Source organism: Drosophila kikkawai, chromosome 3L (assembly GCF_030179895.1).
Source record: "Drosophila kikkawai strain 14028-0561.14 chromosome 3L, DkikHiC1v2, whole genome shotgun sequence".
In the NCBI taxonomy this organism is placed as follows: domain Eukaryota; kingdom Metazoa; phylum Arthropoda; class Insecta; order Diptera; family Drosophilidae; genus Drosophila; species Drosophila kikkawai.
Genome location: NC_091730.1, coordinates 25,867,964 through 25,894,431, shown reverse-complemented (window position 1 = coordinate 25,894,431; position 26,468 = coordinate 25,867,964). Strand labels below are relative to the sequence as shown.

Below are 26,468 nucleotides of genomic sequence, written 5' to 3'. Positions count from 1 at the left end.
CCCACAATATGTTCATGTCCTTCTATAGAAATTTCCGTTATAATTATGTATATGTATCTACTGGGCGTGTGCATATTGCTATTGTGATTAAAATAAACATGAAATGGTTAAAAACGGTGACCGTAAATAATAATTATCACTGTTTTCTTTAAACAAAAAAATCATACACTTGGAAAAGACAATTTATACCAATCGGCTACAATTTGAATGCTCTTTCAAGATAACCAATGATTGCTGAAATCTAGATTTGTATATATTAAACCAATTTTAATTGTTTATTTTTGATCCGAATTTCGCTTAATGTGTTTTTTGGTTCGTCTGTTTTCGATTAATAGGATCGGGTAAAATTTTTTTTAAAGAAACCTCTTAGAAAGAAGATAATACACATTGAGGTAAATTCTGAGCAAAAAGATATCGCTCAAAAAATAATCATTATTCTTTGACCGATATTTTTTCGCTCAAAATAATAATAATTATTGTTTGAGCGAAGTAAAGTAAATAAAATTATAATTTTTAATGGCAAGCAAAATATATTAAAATCAATAAAACATTATTTTTTTTCACTTGTAATGATTAGATGCCCTGGCTAAAAATAAATGAGTGAGATTTTTATGGGTAAAAGTAAAAATAAATTATGCTTTAAGATTATCATCTTATCAAGAAATCATAAATTGACAGTTGTTCCATAATTGCCTTTCGTAAAGACCAGTTAACAGAACCTATTTTATGAAATAAAGGAATAAGGAAATTGAGTTATTCGAATTATGAAGTGTTTATCCTGTTTGAATGATTTACGATTGCATTTTATGAAACAAAATTGAAATATTTAGAAATAAAAATGGATCGCTTAATTAATGGTAAAAATGTAGCCTTTATTTTGCATTATATAATTGAATAAATGAATAAATTTGTTGTTGCATGTATACTACGTCTTTAATGATCTTCAGTTTCCAGTTAATGATAAACTGGAGCTGATTTTGCCAAAAAGTATTTGTTCTGATAACACGCTAGAGATTTGATTTGCGGTTGGTGTACACAAATTTGTTGCTTGCTGTTACAATACCGAATAACTTAGTTATCAAAATTACCAAAAAAAAAAAACCCGCTGGAAATTCTCCACTACGCCTAGCTTCTCTTTATAGTCCTTGCCTTGCCGTCTGTCTGCTGGAAAGTCTTCAGCATTGAATTTAGCTTTATTCTCTTAAACGATCACTAATCGGTTGCTTCGCTCCTGGGAAAGAATTCAAGAATGTGTTAATACAGAAAAACGATGTTTAAATAGTTCTGAATTAAAAATTTAAGTTTTTATTTTTCAAAATTAAAATGTATACGGTTCCACAAGCTCGGATGCAAATCAACATAAACGTATGGGATGAGCTGGTCAATGTGCTTAAAATAATATCACAATAACTTGTTTTTCCGGCATTTTTCATAAATTATTAACACTTTCAATTGCCTTAATTTGTAAACGCTAAAGAAGCGATTAAAACTAAAAGAGAACTTAGAATATAATTGGAAAGAGGGAGTGAGCGAAAAAGTATAATTTCAAATAATGGGAGAACTTGATCCAGTGATCAGTGTGGCGCTTAACGCTGAGATATCAGAAACACCTTTGGACAAATTTGTAAATACTTTATAGTCGTAGTAAGTGAGGTATGCAAAGAATAGTTGGAAACACAATTTGTCTACTTACATTATCAACACAATACAGTGTCATTACATAAAATTAAAGAAAATTAAATGTTGCAGTGTATACGACTAAGAGGCAAAAGCAGCAGAGAGCTAAGAACAAACCTGAAAGCTTTGGAAAAACTTGTCGTGACTCAGCTTCAGCAGCTTTCGTTTTTAAATTCTTATTGACTTGTCGGTTCAAAAATCAAAAGGATAAACACACACATCTCCGGTACCCTGTTGCATCCGTAACGGCCCATGCTTCTGCTCCAGATGTACACATTCACCACGCACCTCGCTTTTATTTGGCATAGTTTTCGTTTTTCGTTTTTTTGTGGGTTTTTTCGTGGTAAGTTTTTCAAGTTACTCGGCTTTGGGGTGCACTTGCAACTCATCTCTAGCGCTTGCGCTGTGTCATACAAAGTCCAGCTCGGAACGGGTGCTGTACATCTTGCGTTCCATGGTGCGCTCAAACCACTTCTTTATTTCGGAAACCACCAGCACGGAGGAGGTGAGCGAGACCAGGAAAAATATGTCGTAGGGCGTTAGGGCTTCTGTTTGAAAGACCATCTGGAGCGGTGGGAAATAGACGACCAGCATTTGGCCGACAATTGAAAAGCCGACGGCAAGCAGGAACATGCGATTGGTAGTTAGGCCGATGGTGAAAACACTCTTTGTCTGCGAGCGGCAGGAAAGAGCATTAAACATGTCGAAGAACACGAAGCACGTGAAGGTCATTGTCGTGTCTCGCTTGGTCTTGCCCAGCGTCCCGTCTGCCATTTCTCGTTGAAACACCCAGAGCGTGCCCAAGACTATTATGCTGGCGCTTAGAAGCACGTTAACCACCACCGACTTGGTTATCATGGGCTGCTTTACATTGCGGGGCTTTTGCTTCAGCACGTCGTGGTCCACGGGCTCCACGCCAAGTGACTGTGCTGGGGGGCCGTCCATTATGATGTTGATCCACAAAATCTGCATAGCGTTCAAGGGGTTGGCAATGTCCATCAGAGTAGCCAAGGCGATGAGGGCCAGTGCAGCGATTGAGGTGCTCAGTTGAAACCGAACAAAGTTTCGAATGTTGTAGAAAATGCCCTTGCCCTCCTCGATAGCAGCACTGTAAAATGTCGATATATTAGTCAGACTCTCACTCCATTTATGACTATACTTACATGATGGTGTGGAAATCGTCATTGACCAAAATCATATCCGCGGCCTCCTTGCACACGTCAGTGCCGTTCTTGCCCATTGCAATACCAATATCCGCCTTCTTCAAAGCCACTCCGTCGTTGACGCCGTCCCCAGTCATGCCAACTATGTTTCCGGTGCGCTGGAGGGACTTTACTATCTCCAGCTTGTGCCTCGGTGATACGCGGTAAAAGACGCTCACATTGTTGGCTACCTTGTCCAGTTGATGCTCGTTCATTTGGTCTATCTCCTGCCCAGACAGCGTCTGGTGGTGTATTGTATCAATGCCAATGAGATTCGCTAAAAAAAAAAAAAAACAAGAAAAAATGTATTAAAATCATAACAAGCTGAATTGGTCGAAAATATCGCTATATCAATACTGTATTAATTTTTGACGAAAAGGTCGACATATAAATCTTCAAATTTATGAAATATAACGGATTTTCAACATTTCTGAATCATTTTTGAGATATGGCCAATCTATATTATTTCAGAATTTCGATTTTAATTTTATGAAAATCGGACGACTATATCTTATAGCTGCCATAGGAACGATAGGAAAAGTAATAGAAAAAATTATAACTTCGTTGTTTTTCAGCGTATTTTCATCTACTCTGAGATATGAGCTTTTCATATAATTTTAGAATTTTGGTATAAATGTTATAAAAATCGGACAACTATATCATATAGCTGCCATAGAAGCAATCGGTAAATGAAGAGAAAAAGTAAAGATGGGAATGTAAAACTGTAACTGTCAAACTGTAAACATAATAAGTATAGGTAAAATGTAATAAAACTCTGTTTTGTGTGTGTTTTCTTCCTTCCTTCTTGTTAATTATTAAAATTATAATAATTATGTGAAAAACGGGCCACTTTTCAAAAAAATTTTGTGCCAAAACGGCTAAAGTTTGCATAATGAATTAACAACCATATAATATTACAACTTTTGAAACATTTTTGACAAATTTTGTATTGAAAAATATTTAGAGGTAGAGGATTTATAGGGAACCTCCCGAGTCGCCTTCAAAAAAAGTTGGTTTGTGGTGTACATCATAAATGTCCACAGAATCATCCGATCTAAAAAAAATTATACCTCATTCGTTAAAGGATAAGTGTCTCAAGGCATTCACGTTGCGTTTTTATTTTTAAAATTTTTTTCCGATTTTTTATCAAAATTGGAAGTCAAATCCCCGATTTTTTACTAAAAAATTAAGTTAATTTGTTAAATAAAAAATATAATAAAATTAAAAATTAAAAAAAGCTCGACGTGAGTACCTGTAGATTTATCTAATGAAGTTATGTTAAAAATTTCAAATAAATTGGTTCAGTAGATTTTGAGTTATCGTGTACACCTATTTTCAAAATGGCATTTTTCAGAATAACGTTTTAAACCTTGTGATGCTCATGCATTGAACACCAACCGACCTTCGTTTAACTCTTCATAACTGCGTCAGTTCTCTTATGATCGATGTAAAAATATTCTTAAGATATTGAGCCTTTAAAATAAAAAAAATAAAAAAAATTACGAATAAAAAAAAATAATTTACAAATTAATAGGCTTTTGAAAAATTGGTAGAAGAATAACAAATATAATATTTCGATTAGAATGTTCAGTTTTTTATTGAAAATTAAAGATTATGACTTTTTGTTTGGATGTACTATTTTAATTTCCTGCTTCGTCGCTAAGTGAGCTCAACCGGATGCAGCAGATGCAAAGCAACAACAACATCCCCATGATAACCTTTGTGAAAGTTTCGTCGCCATTTTTCATTATGGCGCCCGCTTATTTGTCTCGCCGAAATGTGCAGGGAGCCCATTCTATTCCAGGTGCCTTGTAGAATATTGTTCCAGTCAACGCGGGCACTGAATAGTAAACAGAAACAGCAAAAGCAACAGGGTGAACACAACGGAGATACGCGGCAAAATGAGCAAAAGGAAATTGTAATTAAAACGCATTCAGCCACTTGCATCCCCAGCTTCGTCTTTTGCCCGGTTTTCAGACAATTATAAGCCGCTCGTCACTGCCATTGGTGTTATTCAGGTACGGTCCTCCTCCGGCAAAAGATATCAAAGATGGCAAGCACCAGTATCGCTATCGGCCCCTAATTTTGAAGCGGTGATGAGGACTTTTATTATTACTAATATTATTATTTAATATTAGTTCAAAATGCTATCTGTCTTGCCGTTAAGGGGTTATATACAGTTGTGATAGATGAAAAAATATTTTTTTATTGCATATTCTTTAAGTAAGTAAAGTATTCTCAAGAGTATAGAGAATACTCTCACAAAAATTCATAACGATAGGAGCATTACAACCGAGGTTGTAGCTATTTATAGCGCATATTTATAGCTATTTATAGCTATTTTTATCGCATAGGCATTAAATGGCACTGTTGGAAAATAAATAAAATAATTTATATTTAATAAACAATCTCCGCTAATAGTGCTATATTGCATAACAACAGATTAATTTGTAACAAACGACAATAATAATAATAAAAAGCTTTCAATCTATTGTACCTATTGTATTGTATTGTATTGTATCTATTGTCTAAATTGTCGTTCGAAGTATACACATTTTGATATCAGTTTTGAACGATGTTTCATTCTGGAACTCGTGATTAAGCTTTAATTCATGAATGGAAAACCATTGTGTATCCGTTCTCGGTATTTTCCCTGCACATCACTAAGCTTAACTGCCCAGGAAAATATATCCATTTTAGACGAATACCCAGAGCGAAACCAAATGATGTCTATCCCCACCCAGCCCCAGTGTTTCTTCCTAGACGAACAGGATTCCTTGAATTAGCGTTGGAGTTTGGCTCCTTTACTAGTCGGGTAAAGTAAACAAGTAAAAATTGTAAAAAATACGAAACCGACCGGATTCAATAAAGCAGCAGAGAGAAATTAATTTTCCTTTACCTAATAAAGAGCACCCGAACAATGTTCGCAGTTGATGCAGAGGACGGGTCTCCGTCCACGACAGATGCAACTATGATGAGAAGGATGCAGATGACGGACTTGGGGTTGAACTCTCCTTGCAGTTTATTATTTTCACTCTTGTCTGCTGACTATTGACAACGATGATGTGGATTTCCTCGTTTCTTTGTCTCAGGATATTAGATGTGGTCCCACAACTTTGAAAATCAAAGAGGAATAGTCACCTGGGCATGGCTTCCCGTTTCGTCTTTCCACGTTCAGGGAATCATTTGAGCTATGTACACAAAAGCTTTATACGTATCCACATTTATTTCAGCAAGTAATTATTATAGATTCCTTCTAATGCTAAAATTTGTATCGTTTAAGTCCCAACCTTACAGTATATTCTTTTTAAATGGGAATACATTTCCTAATAAACCATGACTAACACGAACGACTTTGGGGACTAGAAATAGTAGAAACGATATTCACTGAATATTATTCAATGTTTTTTTTTATATGTTTACTGTATTTCCCGAGCTCCCTCTCTCTAAGAGGACTTCTACTTTTGTAAAAGGTAAAGCTCGTCCCTTAAATGAATTATCATAGGCATCTTTAACAACAAGCACCCTAAAGAGGTTATAATTGAACTTTGAGTCAGGGTAATCTTCGGAAACGGAAAAGAAACAGGATTTAGTTTCTCAGACATAGTATTAAATATGAGCAAAAAAAAAAAAAGAGGGGAGCTAACTTTGTCTAGCCGAAGTTTGTTACCTTTCCAATCCGCTCTTTTAAGCCAGGGTAAAGTCTCTTGTATTTAGTTCCAAATTACATTATTTAATAGTCACATCCGACGCACAACGCGCAAAACCCCGAAAATTTCCGTGTTTTAATATCGAGTGCATTTCAACTTAAAGCCACCCCCTCCAAACATGGGGATATATAAACATTTATACATACGAAAATATCATTTTGATCAAATTAAAAAAATGTTTATAAAATCATATAAAATATCTAAATCTCAGCGTTAAAATATACCTCATAATATAAATTATACAAATTATTAAATTTATAAAAGTAAATTACATTTACCCATAGATTTTCCTATACATTTACCTGCCATTTCTATGGCACATTATATTGTGATCCGATCTCTCTACCTATTAAAATGGCCTAATCTCAGAGTAGATAAAAACATGGCATTTCTAAAAAAATTTGAACCGTTCCAGAAAACGTGATTTGAATTTTATTTTAGTGAAAAACATCATCTGTATTTCTGATTGAAATTATTATCACAAGAAACGGACATTAACGCATGCCCAATTGAAAATTTGTTTCATTAAAATACTCCTTGGTGTTTCACTGAAACTAGTGTGTAAACAGCTCGCTGAGAAAGTGTCATGTTCGAATACTTTAATCAGTCACATTAGACAGAATAGAAATGCCCAAATGCTAAAAACAAAAGTAATATCTTTTTTCTAGCCATCAAATGGGCTGTTACGACTACGATGGATAATAAAACAAAGACTTTTTCCAAACGTAAATTTAAAAAGCTCCAAAACTGACTGGCTTGGGTAGAAACGGACAGATAGATGGACATGTCTAGATCTACTCGTTTGCTTATTGCAAACCTCCAACTAAAATTTTATTACTAGTTTAGCCAAGACACCACTAATCCCCAGTTACTTACATATCGCCAACGCTGTCTCCTGCGCATCTCCAGTTACCATCTTGACCCGCACGCCGCTTTGCATCAACATTTCGATGGACTCACGCACCAAGGGCCTTGGAGGGTCAGTAATGCCGACCAGGCCGCAGTAAATGAGGTCTTGCATGGACCGTCCCTTAGCTAGTGCTAGTACCCGGAGGCCTTTGCGCCCGATCTCGTATGCCTCAGCCAGAAACTCGGACTCATTCTGCTTCGTTAGCGGCACGGTCTGTGTGCCGAACTGGTACTTTGTGCACTGCGGCAGCAGGGTCTCCAGCGCGCCCTTAGCGAAGAAGATCTCCTCCTTGTTGTTGTTGTACTTGTGGATGCACTTGACGGCCATCATCTTTTGCTCAGAGCTGAAGGGGTACTCCTGGATGCGCACATAGTTCTCGGCTGTGGCGTACATGCCGTTCTTCATGGCCACTGCCACCAGGGCTCCCTCGGTGGGTTGACCCAACAAGGTGCCCTTCTGGATGTAGGCATTGTTGCAGACGGCCCCGATCTCAAGAAGGTTCGTGATGTTCGACTTGGCCATCTCCACATTGTTGCAGTGTCGAATGTGAATCTCGCCCTGGTCATTATAGCCGGCTCCAGTCACGTCCGCCATGTAGCCGTCGGAAGTGATGATAATCGTGGCCGTCATCTCGTTTTTCGTAAGGGTGCCGGTCTTGTCCGAGCAAATAACGTTTACGCACCCAAGTGTCTCTACTGTCGGCAGCTTCTTAACGATTGCGTTGCGCTTAGCCATCCGCATAACGCCCAGCGCTAACGTGACCGTGACTACGATGGGTAAACCCTCTGGTATGGCGGCCACGGCCAATGATACGCTAATGTTAAACATCTCCGAGAGCGGCTTGCCCTGCAGCCAGCCTAGCAGCATAATCACGCCAATTATGAGAAAGGAGTAGAAGCTCAGCTGGGCCCCCAGAATGTCCATTGACTTCTGCAACGGCGTCTTGGGAGCCTCCTCGGCCTGCATCATCTTGAAGACCTCGCCGAACTCGCTGCGCTCCCCGGTGCTGACTACTATGCCCTTCCCATTGCCGCAACGCACAAGCGTGCCCATGAAGGCAATGTTCTTCATGTTGCTGTGGTCTTTGACGTTCGTGTTGTTCAGTAGGACGTCAGTGATTTTGCGCGCCGGCTCCGTTTCGCCGGTAAAACTGCTTTCGTCAATGGATAGGTCCACGGCCTCAAAAAGCCGGATGTCGGCAGGAACGCGGTCGCCTACATTAAGGTAAACTACGTCGCCTGGGACTAGTTCTCGAGCCAGAAACGTGTCAAGTCGACCCTCACGCAGACAGTGGCACTCGGGCGGTACCAGCTTCTTAAGCTCTTCCAGGCTCTTCTCCGAGCGGTATTCCTGGATAAAGGCCACCGTGACCACGATCAGAATGGCTATGGTTATGCTGACGGCGTCGTCAAACTGCTTCATTATCACGGAGACCAAGGCCGAGCCGAGTAGCAGTAGGATAAGCGGGTTCTTGAATTGCTCAATATACTTTTTCCAGGTTGGGTCTTCTTCGACAAGCAGCAACTCATTGTGACCGATAATCTTTGCCCGGTACTTGGCTTCCGTCCATTTTAGGCCGGTCCGCACGTCGACCTGCAATCGTCCAGCCACCTCGGAGGCGCTGTGGGTCGATGACTCCGACGTGGATAGCAGCATTTCAGGTGTGAGGGTATGACCCGTCTGTCAAAAGAGAAAGATAGATTAGAGGTGTTTGTCAGAGTCGATTGAAACTTTTCTGTATATTATATTACCAAGTGCATAAACTAAGCAAAACCTATTTACTGTTTACTAGTTGTAAATTAAATTTGAAAAATGAATAATCTTATTTTCTTGCGAACATACCCGCTAGAAAGATACCTTAAAATGTAATGTGAATTGGTTGCTCAGAATGTTTTGTTGTAATTAGCATTCTTGCAGACGCACACTTGCATTTGCATAAGGATTTACATTTGCATTAGGAATTGCCCATATAAAGATGCTCAACATGGTAGCTGGAAGTCTGCCCAAAGCTAAAGGTAAAATATTTGGTAAAAAATGAGTTAGACTCCACTTTTATGACTATTTAAAAGTAGTATACCACAAGTGCAGAATATTGAACTGACACAATCGAATCGTTTTATTTTTTAACATTTAAAGCATTCGTTTCGGAGGTTTTGTTTCTTATTTGTTCTAATTGAAAGAGTATTTCAACTAAAGTTTATATATATATATTTGAATCCTTATCCTTAAGGGCACCTTTAAGTTAACTTTTCTAACGTGTTCCATGTTATCTATTGATTTATTTACTTCACCCTAAATGGGATCAAAAATGCGACATGAGGTCTGAAATTTGATACAACTTTTGCCTGTGACTTATAAAGTCATTTGTAACGTTGGAATTTTGAAACGACAATAATTTCTCATTAAATCCAAATTGGCCAACTTGTGCCATGGGGGATAAAACGTAATGCATTATTTAAGCACATGAGCAGTTGTTACCCACGAAAATAATCCATATATAATTGCAAAATAATTAATATAATTCTTTTTTGTTGATTTTGTTGCCCGCTAATTATAATTTATAATAATATCCACACAGCCAAAGGCATTGCAGAGCCCCAGACCTGCATAGGCAACAGGACAAATTATGTGCTCGGCAGCTGCATATTATTTTTTCAATCCTTTTTTTTTTTTTTGCAATCGCTTAGAATACTTATTTTAAACATAATAATTATATAATAATTACATATTATATGATTATATACCAATTCTTATAAATCTTTATTGAAGTTTGCCTTATTTACATAAAAAATACAGGCAAGCCTTATGTTGTATGCGCATGCAGTTTGCAAAGTAGCCCTGTCGTTCCCAATCTATAAACATTATTTTAGGGAATCCAAACAGGGAAAGGTTTGCCGATTTTTACTAAATTATTAAATGCTTCGTTTTTTATAGAATTAAATAAATTACTGTTTAATTATAAAAACTGCTTATATCTTAAAATTTTTAGGTATCAGTTAAGATATAATCTTATTTAAAAAATATTTCAGTCCGGCCTTATTTAAATAAAGAAAATCATTTTTAAAACTTGAAAAGAAACTAAATCTTTGTCTAAAGCATTTATAAGTAGCTATGCCAGTTTGCAGCTCTATAATGTAGTTCTCGTCTCGAAAGCGGATAATCCCTTCAACCTCTCAGCGAAGATACAAATTACATAAGCTAATTTGCAAGTAATTTACAATCCCGCCTTGGGCCATAAATTCTAACAAGTTTGGTCCGATTAACAATTCAAATGCTTTACCAAGAACTTCAACAATTCGCATTGTCCAAGTCCCGAGCTCTACTATAGCAACTTGAACTCCCCAGCCCCCGCGGAAAGCTGAATCGGATATGGACGCTCACAAAACGAATATTTATATGTGTACCTGATCTTCAATGTACACACAAATGGCATGTCTGGCTCTGAGCATTATTCAGGGCTTCTGTAAGGAGAGGGAACTTATAGATATCAGAAAACTACAAAATCACTTAGGTTCAAACCACACCAGCCAACCCAAACATACATGTGTGCAATGTACAAGTTAGTGGGGACCACTTACGTCAGAAGCATTGATGACTATCATTTTCGTGGAACAGAATCGACGACGGGGTGAATTCTTATCATTAGCGCGCGGGAGTGGATGCCTGCCGGAATGCACGCCAATCGATTCCGGCCTTTGACGTTCGCGCGGTAGTTTGGGTTAGTGGCTTGTTTTATCTGTCACGCTCGAGATGTCAGCATGAATATTAACGTTTGGCTACCAATATCTTACAGCACATGGGACGTGCGCGGGGATCGCGAGCCGGACTACCCAAAGCCACGGGACCCAGAGTTACAGCCGGGAAGATCTCCAGACTCCTCGTCACCCAGTAGGTATGCTTATTTTTTCCTTATAATATTTCAGCACTATTATTTATGGATAGATGGGCAAATCAGGAATGATGGCAAATTATTAAAACGGAAATCAAAACTTGGCCACAATGTTTATTGTGGCTCATTAGAATCCAGAAGCTGTCGGTTGACGCATACAAACATTCACAGTTGTGCTCAAAATAATAGCACTGAAAGTGTATTCAAGAAAAAACTATTTTTATTTTTAAAGATTCTCAGCATGGATAATAAATATTTAAGACTTTATTCTTATTTTTCAATGTAGGATAACAATGTTGTTTTTCTTAAGATCACTCTTCTCCCTACAGCACCAGAAAATTAATTATAGGTGCGACTTCGGTGTCCATGTTTGTACTGATAAAAAGAGTAACACCTGATCTAATTAACAAATTTATGTCTTATCTGTTTAAAAATATACATTCAAGTGCAAGTTCGCCTTAAGCATCTAATGATTTAAGTCTCGCTTCAGGTCATTAAAAGACCCAAAGCACTATCACACCACTGTAATTCGCTTGTCCGATAGACTGATCATGAATTCTTTCAACGAGACTGAGGGGCAGACGCGTGTAAGGGGAGATGAGTTGCTGGAGAACGGTGAGCAAGTTTTATTTTCTCATTTCTCATTAGGAAAACGATAACGTGGCCATGGATGCCCGGGCGCGGCGGTGGTTATGGTCAGCTTTCAATCTGAAGAACACACTTGAGTTTGTAAAACCGAAAAGTTATGATCAGTGCACTTAGCATGAAGTATGTCAAGTGGAGGTGGACGCAGAGGACGGATCGAAGTCACCGGCGTCGGAAGTTCGGAACACGACTAAACAAAAAGTTATCAGGTAGTTGTTAGGAAAATGAATTGATTGAATGCATGTAAATATGGCTGTGAATGTGGATGTGGCTGTGAGAGACAACAGATATGCGGACAGGTAAAGTAACAGCGGCAGATTAAAAAAACGATGGGCCGACACACAGCTCGACGATCACAACAACAACACAAAACGCCAGCAGCGACACAAACAATAACCGAGAAAGAACGGTAGAGACAGAACAGCAGTTGAGCGCCACACTTTCTTTTCACTCACGGAACAACTGGAAGGGAGGTTTTATTGATTGTGCCACATAGAACTGTTGTTTCGATTAACAAAACGCGGTGCCCTTGTTTCCTTTATTTGTTTTCTTTTGTAAGCTTTTGTGGCACTCACGCGCAAAAATGCAAGAACAATGCGCGATCTAGCGACGTGTACGATCTGAGAGTGAGAGACGCGCACTAACAGCACGAATGGTGCTGTTAAGGCGCACTATGGTCCAGCCAACCACTTTACTAGGCAAAAACACAATTAACACAATTTTTGTAAATAAAGAATAAATAAAAGAAAAGTATTAAAAAACGTAAATTAAAATTTTTAATTTTTTAAAAGGTAGATAAAGAGAGTCCCACCTAGTCCCAAACCAATTATGTGTTGTAGAGTAATTAGTTCTTGTTTAACAGCATATAGTGAGTAATGCCATATTTGACCACTTTTCTTGAATTCTGTAAAAACGTCTTTAAACTTATGCCAACTGATAAATATAAAAACAAAATTGATCAAATATAGTTATTCTAATAGGATACATTGTCAAAACAAAATTTAGAATGGTAGAAAGTTTTTATATCCCATTTTTTATTCAATTATAAAGAAAATTCCACTTTTTTCGATTTCTATAAAATTTTTATAATTTAGTTAAAATGACATAATCTTGAAGTAAACGAAGTTTCATGCATTTATCTGAAAATTTTCTAAGTAGTTTCTATGAAAGCTATGGGATATAGTTTTCTGATCCGAATAATTTTGATCCAATATTACCCTATAGTTAAAATATTACGATTGGTAAAACTTCAAACTGATATCTCTTAAATTGACAGAGTTATTAATTTTGACCAAAAAAGTGGTCAGCTTGACCATAGTGCGTCGCGAGACCTGAAGTTCAGGAGAGAGAAAATAAAGAGCGCGCTAATTTTAATTAGACTCTCATTGATGTACTTTTTTTGCATATGGATGTATGTATTTGTTGGGCTCAAGTTCAGACGATAATGATCGGATCCCACAGCTATCGGAAGTTTTCACTGGGATGTGATGGGTACTTATTGGAGGTTTCACTTACAATTGTTTCGCCACCGTTAATTACTCAATTACATGATCGTTATCTGCGGCGATCGCTGCTCGGGCGGTATTTTCGGTAAGCGCTCTCTATTGTATCGCCCTTCAATTAGCATATATGCTAATGTTCTAATTGGACCCCAGTGCGAGAACTCCTGATCGGATTTCCAAGTCACTCTATGTAAGTACACATGTACATAGTACATACATAAGTATGTATTTATAAACCTTTTTCTCAATCTTTGGACTTCCGGTTGAAATACGTTCGTAAGGATATATACACATAAGGTCAAAATAATGGGCTTTAATTTTTTTTTCGTTAAATATCGATATAAGGAATTTGATTAATTAATAAGACTACACAAAAATGAGGGCCTGAAAGTATCCACATTCGGGCGCCCTCCCTTCCTTGTAACTAAATTAGCTGTTTCCGACTGTGGTGAATTTTTTTTCTAATTTATGTATTTAAATGTACTAATAGTTTATAATATTGATTAATTTTATGCAAACAGGCAAATTAGTCATTAAAGTGAATGTTTTTTGGGGAAAGTCTCTCCGGGCCCCTTCTTAAAACTGCGGGGAACTTTTTGTTGTTGTGAGTAAAATATGAAAAGATATTGAAAGTTGTAAAATATATTGATCAATACTCTTAATCTTATCTTGAAACGATCGGTAAATTTATAGGAAAATGTAAATGGAAGATGTAAAATTAATGTAAGTGTAATGAAAATTTAAATTATTTCGTTGTTTTTCAACCATATAAAAATAAAAAAGTATAGTTTTTAATTACGATTTATGGTTTAACTTTTAACGGGTTACTAAATATATAGTAGTTATAAGACCCTCGGAACCTTCGGCCATTGGACCGAAATATATAGATCTTGGCTCGTTTTTTATTATTATTATTCTTATTTTTTTTTTCTTATGTTATACATATTGAAAATTTTAAAGTTTTAAACTCAACATTTATACGTAGATATATAAAAAATGCTTGGTTGCTTCATTAAATCGATGTTGAACTTTAAAAAGTACACAATAGAGCAGGAGCTGCTTAACAGAAATTGGCGTCACATTTTCTATAACAATTTATCTTTGTCCCAACAATTCAAGTTAACAATAGAATTTGAATTAGTATCCGAAACAAATATAAAGCACATAATATGTGTTCCATTTAATTAATTTGTTTTAAATAAAAACCAAAACATTCATTAGCCCAGGCTGAAAACTAATAAGAACTAAAAAATTAAACACAATAGAATGAGAAATTCAATTATAATGTAAAATTTGTTTTTTGGCGCTTGTTTCCTATATATTTAGTTTGAATTCGAAGGCAATGTTAAATGTACCCGAATTCAGTTGTGTTTATGCATGTGTTTAGAAAATTGACTTTGGAAGTACGCCCTTACACAGGAAGACAAAATTGAAATACATTTTAATTAAGGTAAAAAGGTAATTTATTTAAGCACGATAAAAAACTTTCGGTTCAGCATTAAAAAGTTAAACCAGTTAAAAGTTAAAAAGTTAAAAGTTTTGATATATTGACTTTATTAGCCAGAGACGCATTTATCATGGTCAGCGGACCACTCCGACCGTGTTGATGGGAAGCAGTAGATGCAGCTGAGGGCGTTTTCAAAAACCGTAGACCAATACTTTAGTTAATGGCAGAAGAACATTGCTGTGGGTGCCATAGATGGTGAACAAGTGCTCGCCATTATTCTTGGGCTATGTGCTTGAGGGCCAGGGCCTCGTTTTATTCTTGCAAAAACGAGCTTCCGCAGACGATGAGAATTTTAACGAGCTTTCCGGATGCACAAAGAGGAATGCTCACAAAGTTTGTATAAGCTCAAAAATAAGGCAAAAGGAGTGAGCGTAAGAGGAAAAACTGTTAATTTTTTTAACAGGAGACACCAAAGCTTAACCCCTAATGATGAGCAAATAGTCATGTTTAAGATGTCAAGCGACGTTGACTCTGAAAACAAGAACAATTTTACGCGCTTAGGCAAAAAACTGCAGCGGACGAATACAGGAAAGTTATAACATAGTTTCCATATCAAAGTATCGATAAAACAGGTGGCTTGACACTAAATCTTGTTAAAGCAACTAAGAAACCTACCACAGTCGAGTAAATGTACTAGATATCCGTTTTTCTTGTTAACGAATTTAAGATTATTAAGGTCTGGATTTTTTATAGTCTCTGAGATAGTATGTTGTCTCATGATGAAGATGATTTCTTTTTTTTTATTATTATTTAAGATTGGTGCATTTGTGGATTTATTCGTTTTTTTAACTATGTTTTAAGACCTTAAACAATTTTCTCCAATTTCTATTATCTCCGTACTTATTGCATATTGAAGTGAACACCGTGGAGTCAAACTCATCTCAACGTTCAAAAATATGTCGTTGGTTTCTTTTTGACTACATTTTTACTCAGACTTTATTTCTTATTTCCCTACTTATATATGTATATCTAAGAAGGTATACAGAGCGAGACCCAATGTATTGGGGTTGATCAAATTCGATATGGGGTGAGTATGGCATTTGCATATATAAGGGCAGCCACACCCGACCCATGGGCCATGTGAGATGCGCTGCAGCCGCCATAATGGAAGCGAAGGCTAAATACCTATTTAGTGCATGCGCTGCAGTCCAAATACAAGAGTTTGTACGCTGAATGAAACAAAAAAAACAAACAAGTTTCTACGTAAGCTTTTTTAGAGAAAACGAAAAAGAAAACTGGGTGAGGGACAGGACCATTATAATAGTTTACGACGCCTCCCAACAAGGGAGGAAGTCCCCACATTGACACTCGAGAGTCGAAACGAGATAAAAATTGTAGACTGCTTGTCGTGAGGCAAGAAGGGTGGTGTGGTCCTGGTCTCGTCTTGTCCTGAGGTCGCATTCTCGCCACGCATAGGCGACCAGACCAGGGTATGCATACTAATAGACATTCAGATCTAATATCTATTTTTAGATATTCAAAACGCACCGGTGAAATACGAAATGGAACCTATCGTTGCTCTGACAACTATATGATAAAGCCGTCTACATATACTTTAAAGTCTACGATTTAACCATAAATTAAAGGCTGCTTTCGATTTTAAGTATTCATTTTTTATGTGTAGCTGTAAACGCAGACTAATTAGCGTAGATAAGGGCATAGAGACTTATGAATAAAAGTCCTGTCAATGCAAACTCGGGTTTTGACGATGATAAACATTTTGAGGTCAAAATATTCCTACCTCTGACTAGAATTATTATACGCTTTGCAAAAGTATACCAGATAACTATTTTTCCCAGGCTTTAATTAAAGTAAACGAATAAAAATCAAACCAAGCAGTAAATGTTAAATCCAGGTCATGGAATTGCAGGTAAGAAAGATGTAGAAAAATCAATTTTCTTTCGGGAAGACACATCCAAATCGAGACGCCCTGACGCTGCAGCTACTTATAGCATCTGGAATATGTTTGCCACACTAGAAAGTTCGTTCCCACGTGTCAGTCATTCAATGCAACGAAAGCTGTTAAGTGGTTCCCAGCAACCTACTCAGAATCCACAAGTTCTCCATTAGGGAAGCAAGGCGGAAAGCCACAAAGAGTAAAATGTTTAAAAGGAGGCCTTTTCTAAAGAGTACAGTGGTGGATCAGGATGCCGGACCGAAAAGAAATTCCTCGACGAGAAGCAAATAATGATTTGGCGGCTTGCAAAATTAAACAAATTATTGAAAAATCAATATTATCATTCAGTTTTGTCAAGTTTTGGGTCCAGGCGATCACTTTTTGGGTGAGAGCAACCGATAATCAAAAAATAGGTAAGAACATTTTTGTCTTGTTCTCTTCAAAACAAATTAATTCCTAAAGCGCACATTGAACTGCTCAGAAGCTTTGTTCTTAGGGTAAACGAAGGAGTAAAGGTATGATATGATATTCACTAACTATCATTGCGAACGGTCTAAACATACTAAAGTCGTGCGACACTTAAATCATCTTAATCCGACATTCCTTTTAAAATTACAACAAAAATTCCTCTTAGCAAGGCGAGATAAAAATGAAGATTGCACCATTAATACCAAGAACTTCCGATATTATTTTTCGTGAAGAATTATAGTTATAGGTTATATAAACCAAATATAAATAATAAATTATTTAATAATTAGTTAAGTAATTGGCGAATTAAGAGAAGAAGGGATTAATACAATGAGACCGTCTATATGTAATTAAATTAGTCTCCAATGTAGGAAAACGTCGGCAGAAGGGTATTTATTAATCAAATGTTTAGGTTTCTATTTGCCGGAAGTAGACGTAACACAATTCGGTATCTTTCATAGTCTTTTAGGGGTTTTTATAAGACCCTTTTTAAATCCATTTCTTACCCCATCATATTATTTACTAAATTATGCAGAGACACGGCCAACGAGTTATCTTCGTCAAACGACTTACGTCACATCAAACCCCATACAGCTGGCTCTTCGATGCCTCTCACCTGGTCGTCTGAGTCCTCTACATCGGTATCATTATGTATGTCCTCAGCACCACCAGAATTCTTATCCTTTTCCACATATCTCTGCTGCTGAAGCTTTTCGCTAGACAGCTGCGCTCTCAGCTGACTGTCGTCCTTAATCTTAGCACTATGACAGCGATTTCGGAGCCCACTCGAAGTAACTGCTTCCTCGACCTGGTCAAGCTGAACTGTTGAGCTCGTACCTGCCAACGTAACCCTGCGACTTCTTCGGAGAGCCTGCGCGCTTTGGAACATTTCAACTAATTTTGACTGAAGTAAGACTCAATGAAGTAATGACTGTTGGGAAACCAATCATTATATTAATCATCTGCGCTTGTAGTCCTGTCGATATTGCATATATAATTTTTCAGAGACCGAACCGAAATGAAACAATTAACTGAGGATCATACATGTAAGAGTTGTTATTCGGACGGGAGTTTATCGATTCAATTCGAACCAGCAAGTACTTCTAAATAAAATGTTTCGAGCAAATCAGTCTCCAATCAGTGTTTTACTTTCTTACATATCTTTGAATATCCTACATTTCGAAATTGAACTTCTCAATTTCAAGCATATAACAGGGACTCCATTTCCGCCCATATAATTCCACTGATCTAATAATCCGATTGGGATTACAAAAATCAGGGACCGTTACAACTTAATTTTAAGTAATCATTTTAAAAGTAGGAAATCATACTACTTCTATTTTAAAGTAAACATAAAATTCTCGATTTTTTAAACTTCATTCATCAAAACTCGAAACTATTATTTTTGGTTGATAAACAGTGGGATCTTTTTGCTTTTTAAATAAACAACCACTGAATAGAGTGCTGCTTTATATGTTACCTTTTAAGCTATGAAGAATAACTTTTAAGCCGCCGGCGGAGAATAGCAGCGCCAGTTATAACTTTGCCAAATAACTTTTCCAATTTAAAATTATAAACCGACATAAGGTTGGCCATCTCCGGACGAAGCTGCCTAATGCTTTTTAATCACGAACTAGGGGCGTGGTGACAAGTAACCGTTTTTCTGTGTGAATGGACCTCTTCCTAGCTCAAGGAACCCGAAAATAAAAATAAAGTAGCAAAGCATCTAATTTGCGAGAGTTTGAAGCCAGCTGTTCCCGCATACATTTGGGCATTAACAGGCAGTGTTCATAATCGACTCTCTAACTAAACTTCGTTGCCAAAGTGTTTTCAAATATTATGTGTGCCTGTACACGAGGTAAATCTTGCCATGCACAGTTTGCTTTCCTCCCCACAGGACTAACCGAACTGGTATCTGTTTCCCAGACTGCATGCGGTTGGCCGACATTAGCACGGCTTATACCTCCGTCTCCCAGGATTCGACCACTTCCTCCCTCCGAATCTAGTGCATACAAAAATTGCGGAAGCTTCGGGCTTTAAGTGGAATTTTCCTCTATGGAGGTCGGGGCCACAGGAAGGTGATGTGTCTGGCAAATACGAACCGCAATTATTTTTATAAACTGTGCTTTGCTTCGTCCTGTCCGTCGTGCCCTATCCGGTGTTCGTTTTTCTAATTCCGAACTAGTAGGAAGGCAAGTTTTACATTTGGGGAGACAAATAAAATGGCAGTTTTTATGCTCAAGACTCACTCCGTGCTTTAAGGTTGGGCTACAGTTCAAAGAGCTGCTGCATACTTTTGGCCCAAAACGAATTCTTGCTGACAAGGGAGGCTACTGCCCTCAGGCAATTCCCTCAGAGAGTGTCACCAGAAATTGTGCACGAGGATCGGGTACTCATTCAGGTCTTGTAGCTCTGGTGGTGCCTGAGCTTTCCGTGTGCTTGTCAGTTGGTGATAAGAGTGAAACAGAGCCGGGGAGTGGTCGATTTGTCCCTGGCACATGAGATGAGACTCATGCTATTGTCACAAGCGGATCCAGATGGCCACATAACAACAACCTGGGACCGGAGGGAATGGTTAGCTGGCAGACTGCTTTGCGAAGCGAAAAAATGATGAACGGTGTTTGCAGAGGTATGTTACTCATCCTCTCTTCTCTGTACGTTTCAGCGACCACAATTTTAAAAGTTTTTTTTTCCTTTTTTCCAAACGTTAACCAACATGATACTCATAGTTTACAGGAGGAAAGAGGGCCTGCCATACGACTGAGTCTCAACTTCCCATAAAGCATGCAATCATTGTCATCCTCGATGACAGCCAATGTGTTTTCTGGACAATTTAGACAGTATTCTCTATTTCATTGTTTGAATACTGTTCAGAATCAGTCAATAAAATATGCAAATTCAATGCAAATTAAATAGGACAAATTAAGAGCTTTCAACAAAATGTTAATGTATTCCAGTGGCATCGTTTGAACTATTTCGTGGCTCAGAATCACCCAAAAGTTATCAGCGGAAGTGCAGAATTCATTCCTTGTGCGTGCTTTGTCATACGCAGTAGAGTGAACTGGTGTTTTATGGGGATGGGGCTGAATTGATTTAGGTACGGTAACTAACACAGTACACGTCAGTTAAGACTGTGCCTTGTGTATGTTGCCTTCGTATTGATGCTTTATACAATACATTTTTCGAGGCACACTTAACGAAAAACCCAAACTCGAAAAATCAATGAAGCAAATATAAGATAGTCTCAAAGCGTGGGACTACATCAGAAGGTGGAATACTAGCCCTCTTAGTGAAAATATTGGATAATGGGAAAGGAAAATAATATTCTCTATATTTTGAGGATCAAGTTCCTCGATTTTACAGTACGAAATCGTTTATTGGCTATACAAGACTTTAGCTAGTGCTGTGACATTTGCAGAAACCACAAATTAGAAGAACTCTAATATCATTTTGAAGGTATTTCCTTATGAACTGGCCCATCGTTCGTTACTAACTTGAAGGGTATGCCGATTTCGGCTTTCCGATGTTAGCTTTCTTCCCTTCGTGTGTTCATTTGATGTGTGCGTCACAATTGAATTCCTGCGAAGGGAAGTGAGTGAACAGCCTTCTCATTGCTCAACATAATATTGTGAAATGTCAGTTAAGACGACAGCTGTCACCTGTCTAAGACACGAGCTCTAACTGGGACACATTCCCACCACATTGATTACTAGGTCTTTTTTATATTTTTTTATAGACTTTAAGGACCAGCAATTTATTTTATGCACTTTATTATTATACCTTATAATTATTACTAGGAATTTCAATTCAGAATTTATAATAGAATCCAGTTATTTCCCCATGTATATAAGTAATACATACATAAGTATACCTACTAAGCTTAAAGTTAAAATTTTAACAAGTACACTTTTGGTTAAAAATCGTACAGCTATACCATTTGTGTACAGTACCTTACAGCTCGAAATGGTTGGCCAACAATTGCAAGCTGCAAGGTAAATTGTAGCTTAAATTTAGCGTAAGCTTTTTTGTGGTAACTTTTACATTTGCTTTGGCAAATATAATTTGCACTTTTAATTGGCCGTAGAGAGGGGCAAACATAAATTCATTTGTATCCTTTAGTCGTCAACAAAGTTTCTCTGGCAACTTGTGTTGCGCCACAGATACACCTTTCCCATTTGCCTTGCCATTTTCTGTCCTCGAGCCGGGCGTATTTTATTCTTTTGGCTTGAAATAAGTTCAGCTACTTTTATATTAAGGTAATTTTGCCAATGCTGAAAACTAATTAATCAATGGGTAAACAAGACTACTGCACTAGGATTTCGTTGTAAAATAGATTTATCGCGGATATTCAAAATTAAGCAAGATTAAAGTTTGTTTTTAGTTAATGTCTCCAGGTCTCAGACACACGCAACGTCCTAAATATGCAAAGTTTCCCACGGCCCTATATTCATACCTTTTTATTCTACTTGACTTAAATAATAAATGACAATATACTTTATTGTAGAAATACACAATAAAAAATATAATTGTTGATCGCCTCAACCGATATCAAACCCACAACTCGCATCTTAAGATACGAAACTTGCAATCTGAAAACATTGATCGAAAAGTAGACACAAGGCTATAACCTATGATTCCCATATAAAAAAGGTAATTTTTTTTTAATATGTAGCACTCACAATTTGTTGTTTCTTAACAACTCTTGTTTGTTTCCATGCCAATTATTCCATTGGGACGAGTGTTCTTGAACGTATCCATTCTGTAACGGATCTTGAAGTTCTGTTTACCCACAACTTGAGCTTCACCGATCACATCTGTATAATTGTATGTAAAGCTAAAGGGATTTTTGCTTTTGTAAAATGATGGTTTAAGGAATTTGATGACCCCTACACCACAAAACTTCTATATATCTCTACATATACAAAGTATCAAGACCTTATTGAATCGGTACAGAAACAATTCCTTATGTTCGCTTTTCGGGTTTTAGACAGACATTCTTATCCCGATAGAATACGCCTTTGGGGACTGTCCTCTCTTAAGGATCGTCGGACCTACCACAGCGTGATGTTCCTTTTATAAACTAATCAATGAACACATTTTTTCCAGTCAACTTCTTAATCCCTTCCTTCAAGGCCATCACGTTACTTTCGGCCTATAGCTTTGGATATTTGTAAAACAAATTTTGAGGCACATGATCCTTTTCGCGATTTATGTTCTCTTTACAACGATTTGTTAGATTTGTTGTTAGATTTTAATAAAAATAATATCCTAAGACACCTATCTTTGCCTCTGGTCACCTGATGTGAGTCGGAGCATATTGTTAAGAAACACTCCTTCTCCGGTCAGAGGTAAGGATATAGGTTTTTTATGGCAGATATTTGCTATTCTAAATAATAAATAAATAAAAAGATTATTTTTGTATACCCTTGTAAACGGCGCTATGATTTTCTGACCGTTCTAATCTAATCTCATTTCATGGCCCTTTTTGGAAACAGAAATACAATTTTATTTTATCTCAATATATTTTCATTTTCTCAAACTTTTTTAATAAAAAAAAAACGAGAAAAAGGAATACTGAAAAATGTTCGTCAAGATTGGTCAATAGCATACTTTTATAACCGGTATATCGTTGAATTTACATTTGATTCTATAGTTTTAGAAATGGTCATCGGCTAGTCAGATGTTGCTGATCACGCATTTATAAATTTTCAGAAGAAATATAGAAGAGTATTTAACTTCTGCATCACCATTCCGAAATCACGTTTGAAATTATTTCTTTACATTGAATTTTATTTGATTGTATTTGCTCTTGAAGGGGATAAACACTTAGTTAAAATGAAATTTTAGTTAAATTTTTTTGGAATTCTGTTGCAAAAATGTTCAAAATATGAGCATCCGTGGGTTTTGACTTATCATCTAGTTACTGCAGAAACCAGAACAAGGAATCCTATGGTCTTCCCTTTGCAAGGCGGCGGTAGGGCCTTTTAACCGTGAATTTAAACCCTGATAGCTGTCATCCATCGATTGTTGAAAGCGTCTTAAACTTGGCAAAGCTTTACACATAGTCAAGTTATCCAAATAAATAAATTTATTCAGCAAGAACACTTTTCGTTCTTTTGCTTAGCAGACCTCCGTCTTTCCTTTTTAACATCCTTCCAGCACGCTCAGTTTAATGCAGTCTATATATTAAAATTAAAATAAGTGCTCTTAAATGTATCTCAGCATTTTACAACAATTCATTTGCAAGGGGTTTGGATTCTATTTCCGTGGCCGTGTTATAAATTCATTTTGCACAAAGGCATTTTGTGAATAAATTTGCATGTCGCAACGGAGCCATGTGACAGTGTTGCGCCCAAGCTTCGACATCGGCCCCAGCATTTTTCCTTTCTCAAAAGACCGCCCAACACCAGGTACACCTCAGCTCAGTCTCTTGGCCTCAATATGAAACTTAGTAAAACCATAAGAACAACTATGTATATAGTATATACTATATACAAACTATGTATATAGTATATACTATATACACATGTTAAGCTAGCAATGAATGCTCGTTTCTACTAATTTGGGTTATATCGGTGTAACCCAACAATAATGAGGTGTACCAGACGAAAGGGCATGAATGCACTTTAATTGGTAACGAGAAGTAAAAATAGGTCAACGTGCCCTAGAAAGAAGGCCAAAATAGACTAAGTAGAGTGAGGTCAGAGGAACATACAAACATCCGTACTTGGTGCAAGTATTTGTTAGCACTACAGCGATCGGAAAAGGCGGTGTTTCGAGAGCCGAGCTCACAAACAGCCCCACAACCTATTGACATATTATATATATTTGTATCTTTCCCGATCAGAAAATGAAGAGTACTTTTTTCCCAGTTCAAAAGGTTAATGCATAAATGGCTTCTTATAACCACAGTACTTAATAGGAGCTACAACTACTAGACCTAACCTAGAACCCGTTGGGAATTCTAAGCGTCGATGTGGAGGCAAAAGAAAACTTAGAAAATCGGCAATTGATCTTTTTGATGTTTTTGATAGATTCAAGATAGATAGATACATGGTCTTGTTAAAAAGTTGAATTTTCGTGTCTTTCTACTCTTTTCACCTGAAATTTTCACTACATCTTAAGCCTTATCTCACTAGATAACGTAAGGTATAGTCACGACAATTTTTTGTTTGTTAGTTCCACATAAATTAAGCGTAACCCTTAAATATATTAAGATATTTTAAAGCTAAATTATGGTTAAAAAAAACTTTTTTATAATTAATTTATCCTCGATGAAATATACCTCTACCTATTATTGTCTCTGAGATCTGGACTGAAGGACGTGGCTAAATTTATTAGAGTGGTGATGCTGATGCGGATATTACATACATTTTCGATTGGCACTTAGCGATAAAACCCTTGTACCCTTAGAGTACCGGTTATAAAAAGGCATTTAAAACAAGAAAGGCAACTTACTTCGACACGCCGAAATTTGTATACCATTGTAGTTTGCAATTGGATTATTAAGAATTAATCCATTTTGGTCAAATAAAAATGAAATCTTATAGGAGATACATATGTATAAAACAATTTTTCATATATGTAATATTTGAAATATTTCCATGTCTCGAAATAGATGAAAATATGTTACAAACGGTAAAGTTTTAATTTCATTTCGATCATTATGATATAGTTGTATGTTCTGGTCCTTACTTTTATATATAAGTACATACATATGTACATACATATGTACATACATATGTACATATATACCAAGGCTAGACGACTACTATCTACCAAATTTTATTGAGATAACTCTAAAACTGAAAGATAGGGAGTTATTTTTAATTTATTATAATATTTATTGAACAAACCGAATGAAACCCGACGTACCCCGCAAACCAACTGTTTTTTTATAATCCACAGGACCCTCAGCAACAAATTTACAAAAAAAATAACTAAATATTGTGTTATTATGGCATTTCCATTAATGATCTAGCTATTACCAGCTGTTTCGTCACAAATTTTTGAAAAATGTACTGATTGGCACCGAAATCCTTCGTTACGGAACATTGGCCTTCTTGTAAAGCTAGCTACATAGTTCTTATCTTCCACATACATAATCTGCGCCCGACCGCGTCAACACAAATTCCATTAATGTCGGAGCACATTTGCATTAGCGATAACTTGCAACCCGCTCCCGGTCCGCGCATACTGCTGCCCACCGTCCTGGTGGGCAAACGGGGCTGCGACAAATGGCAGAATATTTCGTTGGCGCTTATCGATTTTTTCGCCTTCGTTCAGTACCCACCCCCATGGCTGCCTTGTTCGCAGCCTGCTGCCCTTTGTTTTGCTTTGTTGCTGGTTCACATTCTTTGCATTTCGCTGGAGACGTTTTTGGGAAAATGGAATCCCAACCAGCCACAAGTTGCAACCGCCATAGGGCAGATAGCCGCAGAACAAACTCACCTCGACGACACTGTCGCTGCCCAAACCGCAGATTTTGTTCTTGCCCAGGAACTCTAACGGCTCAAAGTGCTGTCTACGCGCGGCCCCTGCCGTCGACTCGCCAGTTAAGATGACAGTCTCCTCTTCGCCCAGCTCCAGAGCCGGGGGCACGTTCAGGTTCAGGGCGGCTACATCCGAGTCGTCCGCATTTATTTCCAGGTCGATGTCGGCCGCAGTGTCCGGCAGCAGGTCCAAATCGTTGTGAAAACTCAGATCTAGGTCTTGGGGCAACTTGGCGTACTTATTGTGGTTTTTCATTGTTGCAGCCTGGCATGAGTCATGTGGCCGGAGCCGAGCGGGTCGACGAAAACGGCTGCCAAACCAAAACAAAAATAATCACACGGACACAATCGATTTTTTTCGCCTCGTTTTGCCGCGTTAACAGCGGTCCGGACCACTAAACATGGCTTTCGAAACAACAAAGTGCGAGTTTCTTCGTGTTCGCATCTGTCAGGATCTGATTTATCGATAAACCAAACTTTTTAGGCACGACTTTAATCGACTTTAATAAAAAAAGCAGGGCGTGTTTATCTGGAACACATTCCCTGGTTTACAGTTCGACTAAGAATCC

General features: G+C 37.4%; 1 protein-coding gene and 1 long non-coding RNA gene across 7 annotated transcripts; one reads left to right on the top strand and one right to left on the bottom strand.

The window, feature by feature from the left end:
• Positions 1-707: 707 nt before the first annotated feature.
• On the bottom strand, positions 708-26,321 carry SPoCk (secretory pathway calcium atpase). Of its 6 annotated transcripts, XR_001770969.3 has the most exons (5): positions 25,859-26,321; positions 7,466-9,179; positions 2,841-3,156; positions 1,795-2,785; positions 708-1,231 (listed from the first exon to the last, which is right to left on the bottom strand). XR_001770969.3 is itself a non-coding variant. In XM_017177108.3 (4 exons), the coding sequence occupies exons 1-4, from the start codon at positions 26,153-26,155 to the stop codon at positions 2,086-2,088; spliced, it is 3,027 nt and encodes a 1,008-aa protein (XP_017032597.1). In that variant the 5' UTR covers positions 26,156-26,321; the 3' UTR covers positions 1,318-2,085. The 6 variants fall into 6 exon arrangements, 5 of the variants coding, with proteins under 5 accessions (XP_017032597.1, XP_017032598.2, XP_017032602.1 ...); XM_017177108.3 differs by lacking the exon at positions 708-1,231 and having other exon boundaries at positions 1,318-2,785; XM_017177109.3 differs by lacking the exons at positions 708-1,231; positions 25,859-26,321 and adding an exon at positions 18,024-18,338 and having other exon boundaries at positions 1,319-2,785.
• Positions 11,088-11,590, top strand: LOC138928291 (uncharacterized). Its single transcript, XR_011444797.1, has 3 exons — positions 11,088-11,217; positions 11,293-11,387; positions 11,442-11,590. It is a non-coding gene; the product is annotated as an uncharacterized lncRNA (long non-coding RNA).
• Positions 26,322-26,468: the final 147 nt, after the last annotated feature.

What these genes read in the sequence shown, in the direction of transcription:
- SPoCk (XM_017177108.3), bottom strand. Translation starts at nt 26,155, where the DNA reads ATGAAAAACCACAATAAGTACGCCAAGTTGCCCCAAGACCTAGATCTG. An exon ending in GCAGCGACAGTGTCGTCGAG is followed by an intron (nt 9,180 to 25,858) that starts GTGAGTTTGTTC and finishes CTCTTTTGACAG; the next exon opens with ACGGGTCATACCCTCACACC. An exon ending in GGAGACAGCGTTGGCGATAT is followed by an intron (nt 3,157 to 7,465) that starts GTAAGTAACTGG and finishes TTTTTTTTTTAG; the next exon opens with CGAATCTCATTGGCATTGAT.